Source organism: Micromys minutus (genome assembly GCF_963924665.1).
Source record: "Micromys minutus genome assembly, chromosome: 1".
NCBI lineage: Eukaryota > Metazoa > Chordata > Mammalia > Rodentia > Muridae > Micromys > Micromys minutus.
In genome coordinates this window covers 169,575,731-169,588,154 of record NC_137969.1, presented here as the reverse complement: position 1 = coordinate 169,588,154, position 12,424 = coordinate 169,575,731, and the positions used below count along the sequence as shown (strand labels likewise).

The window sequence follows — 12,424 nt, the reverse complement described above, 5'->3', positions numbered from 1 at the left end:
CTGAGAATTTTGCTGTACATTAGAGCTAAGAATTGAGGCTAACTGGTGGGAAGAAGAGAATAATTCATCCAAATAAAAAGTATATTCTCTAGCCCTCAGAGGACTTCTGAATGAGAAAATGTTTACTGCCTTCATTGGTGGTGCAGTTACTCTCCAGTCTATATAGTTCCTATGCTCTTGATAATCTCACACATGTGTGCTGTTTGCAGCCTGCTTCCTAAGCTTTCAACAGAAACATGCTTTCACTGTGGAACTGCCCAGCGGGTGGCACAATGCTAAGTGTTCAATTTAACACATTGCTACCTCTATCTATGCAGTATCTATAAGACTCTGAACACTTGAGAATATTTTGGCTATAAGCCTGATTTTCATTTAAACGCTGGGATAGGTCAATTACTGGCTCACAGCATAAGGTAGAAATCACTACTTCTCATCTCTGATATAACTCACAGACATTAGACTTATTCATGCCGGATGTCTACAGCGTACCTTTAAAATTCATTAGCAGTGATGTGACAAAGCAGTGTAAAAGTGCTGCTACTTTAGGACTGATCTCCACTCATCTTCCTCTGAGCATGTCTCTGAGTTATTCTATCATAATCTCCCTCAGCATCTCTGTTGACTCCCCTTTATTCTCCAGCTCCTTCTATTCAATATAGATGGACAAATACACAAACAGTCAGACATAGTAGCCATTCATTATCACACTGAACAGAGTAATTTTAAAAACATAGGTTGTAAACACACCTGGGAAAAAGCAGAGATATTTATGAACTAGGTGACAAATTTACTTAATTCCTCTAAATTACAAAGCAAAGACAAAATGAGAGATAATGACTATAAATTTAGCATACACAATACAGTCAATAAAAACATGACCTATCTCTACCACAAACGGAATAAGGCTCATTCTACTATGAAGTTATGCATGTGTCCCTGTTACTAGTCTTAGCACTTTGAGGACCAAAAACAAAAAGACAAAGCAAACAAACCAAAAAAAACAAAACAAAACACTTCTCTTAGCAGTTCTTCTGTTGGTTATAAAAGACTGTCAAATTTCTTGTTTTTAAATTTGAAAATACACTGAAGACAACACCATTCAACTGAGCATGCGTTCAGGAGGAACAAAACACCCTCCCCTCAAAAGGGAGGGAGAAACAAAGCACTAACCATGGTTATACCCTAGCTGATGGAATTGAAGCAACTCCTCTTTTCTTCCCCATCCCATAATTTCTTTTTTAACTGCTGAGTCATTCCTGTAGTCACTATTTTTTAAATTAGTATTACTGTGAGAGTGTGTGTGTGTGTGTGTGTGTGTGTGTGTGTGTGTGTGTGTGTGTGTGTGTGAGGGTGGCTGCCAGGGCCCACAGACTTTGGAGATAAGAGGGCAACTTTATGGAGTCACCTCTCTGCTTTCACCTTTATGCAAGTTCAAAGGATTAAATTTAAATTGCCAGCTTTACCCACTGGGCCATCTTGCAAGTCAGGAAAGACTTTTAACTGACACTTTTTCAACAGTGTCAAATGTTTCTAATGAACAGAATATATAAGATACCAATAAGCTGGTTCCCAAAACCTCCCAAAAACTGGTATGAAAAGAAACTCCTGTTGTCTTTCATGAAATCTGGTGGCCCTATAAGTAATATACCTATGCATATCTAAAAATCAGATAAGACTCAATTATTTAAAAGTAAAGGCCACTTAAATACCTGACAAGAAAGCTAACAATCATCCCACTACTCAGAACCAGAACCACAATATGAGACATGAATATTCAATCCAACTTAGTATTAATATAAATGTTCTAAGGTTACATAGTAACTAATACTACTCCAAGTTGAGCAAACTAAAGCCTGGATGACAGGAAACAATATCCTGTAGGCCAGAAACAGCAGCTGTCAACACTGATGCTTCTTCCTCAGTATTAGATATTCCACACAAAAAATGTCTATTAACGTTTTACTACTGAGGTCATAGGCCCTAGAGGGGAAGCTATTCCTTTTTCCTGTTATTTATTCTTTTTTACCTGTAATTTAAAATTTTTTATGGGTATGGGTGTTTTGCTTGCATATATGTCTACACACACACACACACACACACACACACACACACACACACACACACACACACGCATGAGTGCAGTGCCCAGAGTCCAGAAGAAGGTGTCAGATGCCTGGCAACTAGAGTTACAGATAGTTTGATGAATCAAACCTGTGTCCACTGGTTAAGAGCAGGCAGTGCTATTAACCACAGGGTTCTCTCTCTAGCCTCCCCTCCCACACCCAACTTTTTTTAATTACTTATTTTATTTTACATAAGTGTATTGCCTACATGTATCTATGTGAATCACCTGTATGCCGTGCCTGTTGAGGGCAGAAGAGGGCATTGGATCCCCTGAAACTGAAGTTATAGACCCCATTACTATGCTAGAAGCTGTCCTCTGAAACGGCAGCAAGTGACTGTGACTGCTGAGCCATCTCTTCAGCCCATATTGTTGTTGACTCCACAATCTTCTTAAATGCTATGGCATTTCAGTGATATCAAAGTTACTCTTAGTATGAAAATTTATTTGTGGAAATTGGTTAACATTGTCCTCTGTGGTAACCTAACCGAATTTCAATTTAGCCAGATAAAGTATTTCACATGGAAAGAAGAAATTCTGCTATCATGAACTTCCTTTTACTAATCTCAAAATTCAAAACAATCACATCATAAAGATGTGTTAAATTGGACATTTTCCCCCTATATCCACCACAATAATCTACTACTTACAAATCAACTTTAAAAGGCTATACAGATAGGTGAAACATTTCCTTTATAATCTTACTCCTTTTCAAGTGTCCCTGTCTAAGATAACAGAGGCAAACGCAAAGCCAAAACAAATAAGACATAAGATCTAGGGTCAGACACCAAATATAAGATTTTTTCATTTTTAAAAATACTGGATTTTGGCTAACAGCAATAACAAAAATAAAATTTTATATCTATATATTTTCCTCCCATTCCTTTGACATACTGCATTATAATGACAACAAGAGCAAGAAAGAGTAACAGCTCTGACATTAAACATGGCAAGTTGGGACAAGGCATGGTGTACATGCCTTAATCCCAGTAGTCAGGAGGCAGGCAGATCACAGTAAGCTGCAGGTCAGCCTGTTTTACATAGTGGGACTCTATGTCTCAGAACAAAGCAAAGAAGTACCAGGCTGACTGGGATGTTTCTCAGATGAGTATGCTTGCCTAGGTCTGAACAACATGTAAAACAGCATGAGGATACATGCCTGGAATCTAGCACCTGTGAAGTAGAAACAAGAGGATCAGAAATTTAAGGCCTATCCTCAACTACACGCTGAATTCCAGGCCAACCTAGAATGTAGGAGATTCTGTCTAAAAAATCCAAACAAAAAAACAACTAAAAGAAAAACAAGAATAAGTCAAGACACCCATTTGTCCAAAATCCAACCCCAAATTTTTTTTTAACTGCAATAATCTTAAGTATGCAGAAAACAATGTATTTGTATGCCATATGTGATTTGGCTCTATATATCAAATAAGCAATAAAAATAACAACAACCAAAAAAAAAAAAAAAAACCCTTAGGGAGTACTCTAACTAGTATTACTTATTAATGACTTAATTGTCATCCATTACTGTAGATTGTCCTAAAGCTGTTTATATTTTAATGTTAATTCCACTTCCCCAAGAAGGGCTAGCTGACTCCAACTGAACCTTCCAATTTTAATTAGTAAAATAAAGGAAAGCCAGTGACTGGGTGGGGCGAGGGAAGTAGAGAGGGCTGAGAGGTCGGAAGAAGGTCAGAGGACAGAGGTTAGAGGTCGAGGCAACAAGGAGCTTCCCAAGGACCAGCTGGACCCAGGTGAAATTTATTGGTGTTAAAAAGCTACGAACATTAAGGATTTTACAGGTCTAATATCTCATATAGAAGGGCAGTTTGCATCTTTGTCTATTTGATGCAATCTTGTGTAGAGAATTTGTGGATTGAGAGTTAAATATATAAACCTGTGTGAAAAGCTATTGGGCTGTAGAGTTGTGTTTGTGGGATTTTGGGGTACAGAAACACCCTGGGACAGAGGCAGAAAACAGGTAGTAGAAAACCAGCACGGGAAGGAAGTTGCGCCGATGAGTTGAGTGGTGGTGACAGCTCAGACTGGGCGCCAGAGGAGCATGAGGCTCTGAACTAAAACCGGGCTTGAGGAGTGAGACTTCAGGGCCAGTAAAGAGATAAACCCCTTCTATTACTTATCTTATTAATTAACTTAATTATTATCCTCCACAGAATAGGTATTACTGTCTCTACTGTTTCTCAATGTCATCAAGAGGATGTTAGGTTCAAAAGACAAAACTGGACTCTACAAATGTTGGCAGCTTCATGCTTAGGTACTAAGAACAGGAAAACCATTATAATGCTTCATTTAATATAAATACAACATTTACTGTTAAAAGTTATAATGGTTGTAATTTCACCTGAAAGATAAAGAATTTCTGTATTGTGATGAATGAGTGTATACATGTGGATATGTATCTATGTGTGTTATATATATGGTATGTGCTACATGTGTGTATATACGGTATGTTACATACACACATATAGACATATATATGTGTGTGTGTGTGTGTGTGTGTGTGTGTGTGTGTGTGTAACAGCTTATTAAACAGAATGCTTTCAATCTGACTATTTTTGTTGTTTGTCAAACAAGGCCTCACTATATAATTCTGACTGGCCTATAACTGTATGCCAGGCTGGTCTTGAAGTCAGAGACTGGCCTACCTCAGCTTCCTGAATGCTAGGATTAAAGTCATTCACCATCAAGTCCAGCTTCAGCTTGACTATTAATGAAAACACAGCTCTCACATAGTTTCATGCCAGAGTGCAGTATAGTATAGTATAGTATAGTATAGTATAGTATAGTATAGTATAGTACAGTACAGTACAGTGTTAAATTCTAAGCAGATCACAAGTAAACCCAAACTGGCATTATTCTAAATCACTGATGTTAATGACAGGCTGCCCCTTCTTAAAGACAGAAACTACTGAGGCTCTCAGAGATGGAATGAATTGATCAAAGACATCAAACCAATTCCTCAGTGGCTGAGAATGGATTTTAGAACTATTCAGCTGCTATGATGTTTAAAAAGAAAAGTAGTAAAAACCAAACAAATCCTTTCTTACCAACTGAACTTCACCAAAAGCACCTCGTCCAATAACTTTTACAACATCATAGTCTTCTGCTTTCATCTGTAAACCTCTGATTTTTTTCACAATTTTCTCATCTACAATAAAAAGATCACCATACTTTTAATATCAATATCATATATAAGGAACTTTCAAAATATATTTGTACTTTTTTATTTCTAGATATTAGAATTGATTTTCAGCTGCTTCTGTTATTCTTTAAAAAATCCTATTTTAAAACTTTAAAATGTGGATATGCAGTGTAACTTAATGACAGACTTCTTGCTTAACAAGGTAAGGTCCTAGGTTCAATCCCCCCACACCAAAATAAACAAATATTCTAAAATGTATGTTATCTTCGCAATAAGGAACCAAAGGTCTGGATTTTGTTGGCTCATGTCCATGAAGAAGATCACTAACTACCAAAAAGCAGTACTAAAGTTATTCTGCTTTTCACTTCATTGCGTTCAAGTGACATCAATGACCCAGGCGATCCTGATGTTTTATAATGGCAGAAAGCAATCACAAAGCCAGGCATGTCACCCAGGACCAGGACACTAAATACAAGAATTGTGTGTTCTAGGTCATATTGCTAGACGTTATCTCCAAAGAAAATGGGATGAAATCAGTTAAAATTCCAAATTTGGCAATGACACTTAACCCACTTCTTTAAAAAAGTGGCAATCATATATTCCAAATATATCAACTACTATAGTAACTATTAAATAGAGAAATACCCTAGTGTTGGCAATTCCAAAATAAAGGACTTAGGTGTGGGGATAAAAAAGATGCATTAATCATTCTCAAACTTTCTTTCCCCTTTTATTAGACATTTTAAATTTTTTAAATTTGTGTATTATGTATTTAACAGTTTATGTATGTGAGTTCAGTGCCCTCAGAAAGTAGAATTAGTAACGGGTGGTTGTGAGCTTGCCTGACTTGGGTGCTGGGATTAACATCATCTTCTTTGAGACTATCTTGTTTTGTAGCCCAGAACAGCCTTAAATCTTCTTCCTTAGCTTTCTGGATTGCTACATACAAGCACTAGCCACCATGCCCAACTTTTGAGAATGTATTTTCAATATCTATTTATCCCAATATAATGCTGAGGAAAATTAAGAATAACTATATACATGGTGCTAACTGGCATCAGATCACTTTTCCTTAAGGGGTCTAAATGTAAGCGATTATTGAAACAAAGCTTACTAAAGTCGTCTGGATAAATAAAAGCAAAGTCATAGTTACAATATTAACTTAAAATTTTGCTTAGATCAGCCACCCATACCAGTCAATAGTTATGGTCTTAACAATTCATACATAATCTTAAATTGTATCTATGTTACATATTCTAATTTAGCTCAGCAAAATTACTTTGAAAATACAATTTTTTTTTCTGGGACAGGGTTTCTCTGTGTGACCTTGGCTATCCTAGAACTAGCTCTGTAGACCTCTGTAGAAGCACTGACCTCAAGATCCGCCTACCTCTGACTCCCAAGTGCTGGGATTAAAGGCAGGCATCACCACCACCCACAAAATATTATTTTAAAGGGAAACAAACTACAAATAAATAAAAGCAAGTTTAGTAAATTAATAGCTTGTGGTAGTCTGAGTAAAATTAACCCCACAGACTCATATATTTAAATGCTTAGACTAGGGAGTGGCACTATTAGAAAGGATTTGGAAAGAATTAGGAGTGGCCTTGTTGGAGGAAGTGTGTCTCAGGGGCTGAGCTTTGGGTCTCAAAAGTACATGCCAAGCCCAGTGTCCTGTGGCCTGTAGCTCATGCTATGGTTCTCAGCTGCTGCTCCAGTGTCTTGTGTGTCATCATGCACCCTGCCATGATAATAGACTAAACCTCTGAAACTAGAATCAAGCAAATGCTTTCTTTTAGAAGAGTTTTCTTGGTCATGGTATCTCTTAATAGGACAGTGGCTAGTGGCTATGACATAGGTTAACAAGTTAATAAACTTAAGTACCAAAAAGTTAACCAAACACATTTCATTTAAAGTACACTTATATGTACAGACATGAATAGTAAAAATAAATATACTTACATCTATTTAAGAAATTATCTATATTTTTATTTTTCCTCAAAGCAGGAAAATCCAAATCAAGGACCAAGGAATTTAAGCCATCCTGTTTAGAAAAAAAAAAAAAAAGGTAAAAAGCAAGTTTGTATAATTCTCAAACACTCAAAAATCTTTAAACATTATATATGCTGTCCCTACCAAGTAAATACCAATGCCAACCCACAGTAGTATGTGTGGAGACTCTCCATACCCAACAACTTGGAAGGACTGCCTAAGCAGAGATGTTAGACAGTGTGTACATGGCAAAACAAAGAAAAATACATCAAACTTACAATTTTTCACTCATTTAACAATCATTAATTTTGTGCTTAATATATGTGGGGAAAAAGGGAAGGAGGTGCCTTCTCCAGGTAAATAGGTGGAACTAGAAATGATAGTATACAGTATGGTAACTGAGACCCAGAAAAAAAAATTGCATCTTTTCTATCATCTGAGATTCTAGCTCCAAATCTTCAGCTGTGAGTAAATATCTTAGAATAAATGCAGATGATTTAAGAGGGTGAGCTAGGATTATATTGTCCTCCCCCACCCCCAAATCTAAGTAATGTTAATTGACCTGCTGTTATTTATTAAGAAAAGCTGAACAAAAGCTATTTGCAATACTGTGGTGTTTGGTAGGTACTAGAAGATTTTTAAGCCCAGTTATTCAACAAACGAACTTCATCCCATCTTCAACAAGAGGTTTATTGCCTAGCTAAAAGTAAATACATTTTTAAAAGGTGTTTCCCTGAAGACTACAAGATTTGCCAAGGAACACAAAAAATAAGAATGAATTAAAAGGTAAAGGGTGCTGCTGGAATGGCTCAGCAGCTAAAGTGCTGCAGTAACCTGACAACCTGAGCTCAGAACCAAAACATACTTCACCTTAAACCAGGAGACTACAGTAAGACATCAAGGAATTTTGAATTTTGTGTTTCTCTTTTTCTTTGTTTTAACAAACTTTTTTGGGGGGATGTCTATGGAGGAGGCACAAGACACAGCACATGTGTAGAAGTAGGACAATTTGCAGGAGTCAGTTCATTCTACATGGGTCTCAAGGAGTAACTCAAATACCCAGACTTGACAGCAAATGCCTTCACCTACTGAATCGTCTCACTGGTCTTCAAGGATTTTTTTTTTTTAAAGTAAACATAGGAGGGTGGCTCTTTAAATGTCTGCATTATATTTCCCCCCCAGTTTGTGTGTACTTACCTAGTGAAAAAAGGACAAGTGTTATGGATGAGTAAGTATGATTAAGTGGAATCTAATTCTTACTTCTCTGTTCTACATCTAATTCATACTTTTCTATTCTACTTTACATTTGGTAGCGCATGTTTTATTTGGAAAGAAGAAAATTCCCACTATTAGAAAGCAATATAAAAGCTAATTAATACGCACAAATGTAGTTTCTAAAGTACAGTTAGTAACCATAGCCACCTATAACTTTTCTGTTTACTGTTCCTTCATTCCTGGCAATCAAGTACACATTAGCAACTCATTAAAAAAAATTCAAAAGATATTGAACCTAGATTTTCCTTTAACTAGAACCCACGAATAGCCATAATCTTTCTTTCATTCAAAAAGGAAAAGCAAAAAAAAAAAAAGTATAACTAGACATTTAGTCTCTGAATGATTTAGGCTTGAAAATAACATCTGTAAGTCATATTATAGCCCAGAATTTTATTTTCAGGCACCCACCAGATGGGCAAGAGACCCAAAAATTGGGTATATATATTTCAGAGTGTACAAAATGACCTGCCAAGACAAAGTAAGTGAGAGGGTTGGTTGTATTACTGTGTAACTGCTAGGGATAAACCCTAGGGCCACTGCAAGCTAGGGTAAGTGTCCCATAGAGCTACAGTCCCAGAAGGTAAAACTTAATGTAATAGTTTTCAGTGACATTTTACTCTTGATAAAAACATTTAACCACATGTGATATAATGCATTTTGATTTTATGTATTTTATCATGGTTATTCTTCCATATTGCCTACTAATTTTTAAACTCCTTACCTAACTTCACAGATTAAAACTGTACCATTTTAGAGAACACATCAAAACTTAGCAAACTATAAAATTCAAGTATGTAGAGTATCCATTATACTGCAACTACTTGAAAATTGATGTGTATATTACAGGTGTAAATTAAAACCAAAATGCAAGCAGTAATAGCAAACGAGAAAATGACAGTTGGGCCTTCACCCCTTCCACACATTAAACTTTTATAACCAAAAATATGAATTGGAAAAAGAATGAGATCGCAGTCATATCAACATCCTCAGTAATGTTCAATATCACCAAGAGTCTATCTGACACAGGGACTGAGCTCACAACGTGTAATGATAAACATGAACTTCAACAGTACAGCTGTCTCGGATTGACTAATAAGGAAAGAAACTAACAACTAAGTGAGCGCAATGTTCTTCTAGCATGTTAGTGTCTTAAATAATGATGAGTAAATTTTCTCAAATTAAACAAGTGTTACCAGTATTATACAGAACATTCAGTCAGGCAGAAATGCCTTCCTAAAGCACAGAAGTCTATTAGGGACCCAACTGCTCTCCTGTTCAAGATATCAAGCTGTCTCAAAGAAAAAAGCTCAAGCCTTGATTGGGGATTTAACCAATTCTGCAGGTATTAAGAAGCTTGTGATGCTGGGCACAACTGCCTAGAGTCTTAACAGTGATGAAAAATGTATTTTAATTACTACAGTGTCTCTTATTCTTTTGGTTAAAAGTCTTATTCTATTCTAATTTCTCCAATATTCCTGTGCATAGCTTTTCAAGAACACATATTTTGGGGCTAGCAGGATGGCAAGATGGGATAAGGCATCAAGGGCCAAGCTTGACAGCCTGGTCCAATTTCTAAGCCCTATGTGGTAGGAGAGATTTCTCAAGTTGTTCTTATACACACACACACACACACAATACCCACACAGTAAAAACTAATCACCATTCAACAACCATTTAAGACCCAGACAATGATGTTTAATGTGCTGAATTGAATCAAGCATTGAGCTAGTTTTTATTAAATGTAATGATAATAATTTGGAAAATCTCTTCAGCCTGTTTTATTTCTTTAATATCAAAGAATATATTCTAAAAATATCTATAATATTTAAATGCATTATATAATATCTATTAGCAAATATTTTGAAATTTTTCTTACTAACAGGATCACAAGATTAGAAATTTAACAATCATAAATTCCTTAAAGGCAAAAAATGTTTCATTATCTTTCTTAAAGTAAAAACCTTTATTTATTTACTTTTTAGCTGTGAACCACTTTAATTTCAATACTCCAGAGGCAGAAGTTGATGAAGACAGTCTACATAGTGAGTTCTAAGCCAGCCCATGCCACCTCTGATGGTTATTTTGAGGCTAGGGAGATGTGTAAAAATTCAAGATTCAAGGCACCCATGCCAGCTGGCTTAAAGCTACCTGAATGTAACTTTTGACCCAGGATATCCTAGGGATCTAACACTTTGTTCTATTTCAACCTTCTTGTTGTACCATCTCCTTAAAACACAAGCTCACTAAATTCCATCCATCTCTGACTGAAACTCTGCTCTAAGAGCTCACGGTAGCATGTGTGACTGTCCACCATGAAGCCAGAGTCAACAGAAACAGGTATTGGTTACCTCATCGCTATTGTAGGATCTTCCTCCTCTGATTGGGGTTGTGGAATGCAGCAATGATCCTCTCTTAGATTCATTATTACCAGGAAGTCATTTTTGCCACTCAGCAAACAGACCTCTTTCAATCTACACCTCCAGACACAGACAAGTGACAGATCTCCTAGACCAGTAGGGTGAGGAGGTGACTCCAAGATTCCTAGTCAAAACTTTTCTTCTCTATATTCTAATCACACACACACATGTTTATAGATACAAACACAAAGCCAAACTTTTGAGTAATTAAGTGCTTACCCAACACATTGGTGTCCACATAGCAAGGGTGAATGAGTCACGCTGCACGGAGCTAACTGCTCTGTCTAATCAGCAGCGCCAATCCATTCCCCCTGCACTAGGGATACTTGCTCCATTCTCTAATGTTTCTCAGGTCCTATGACCTGTGCTCTCCTTTCTGCTGCAGTGCACCCCTATTCCAATGCTATGAAATAATCAATCTTGATTTTAGTCCTTCATCAAAATTATTCAACAGCTTCCAAAAGTCTAGACAATGTAACATTGAGCTGACATGTAACCCTCTGGGCCTGTCACTTCCTACAGTTTTATTACCCTTCATTCACACATTGCTGTATATTTCTACTGTCCATTATTTAGAAAAGTCACTGGGCATGTGAAAGCTATTATAGCTGGCTTGAATTGAGATGCATTCTAAATACAAAGAATACATCAGATTTTAATAATTTAGGACCATAACAAGAACACAAAATATACCATTCATATTTTAAAATACCAATCACATGTTGAAATGATCACATTTTGAATATGAAGTTAAATAAAATGTATTATTGAAATTTATTTTATTCATTTATTTCTACTTTAAAAAATTTTGTAAAGGTATTTTTCCTACATGTACCTGGTGGTCCTAGAGTCCAGAATAGCACACCACAACCCCTGGAACAGGAGTTACAATCTTTCTGAGCCCCGTATTTCTATTTTTTTTTAATGATACTACTAGAAAAAAATGAAAGCTACACATTACTTTCTACTACACAGAACTTCCTAGACAATGATCTTTCACAATGATCTGTATATTCTGTAACTTCTCAAACTGCTCTTTCACTGCTTCCTCAGTCAACATCCCTTCTTTACTGAGGGAAGCCATGTTCCATGAGTGAAAGAAAGTGTTCTTTGGTCTATTCTACTTGTCTACATTCTACCTACTCTTCAAAACAGAACTCAAAGAAAGCACTTCTTTGACAACTTCATGAGCTCTCAAGCATAAAAGCCTGTTGTAGTATAAGTTTCTAAGCATTATGCACTGCATGTTCCTTTTTTTTTTTTTTTTTTTTTTTTTTTTTTTTTTTAAGAGTGGAGAGAGGATGTCTGTGTAGCCCTGACATCCTAGAACTTACTCTGTATGCCAGACTGGTCTCAAACTCAGAGATTCTCCTGCCTCTACCTCTTGAGTGCTGGGATTAAAAGTATGACTGATTCCCCCCACTGCCCAACATTATATGTCCTTTAAGAAGGATG

General features: G+C 36.4%; 1 protein-coding gene across 1 annotated transcript in view; it reads right to left on the bottom strand.

The window, feature by feature from the left end:
* Nucleotides 1-12,424, bottom strand: part of ROCK2 (Rho associated coiled-coil containing protein kinase 2) — a 95,899-nt gene that overhangs the window by 58,411 nt on the left and 25,064 nt on the right. The window contains exons 2-3 of the mRNA XM_080929676.1: nucleotides 7,248-7,329; nucleotides 5,191-5,291 (exon numbers count right to left, since the gene is read on the bottom strand). Coding sequence (XP_080785802.1) covers nucleotides 5,191-5,291; nucleotides 7,248-7,329 — 183 coding nt within the window. The remainder of the gene's footprint in view (nucleotides 1-5,190; nucleotides 5,292-7,247; nucleotides 7,330-12,424) is intronic.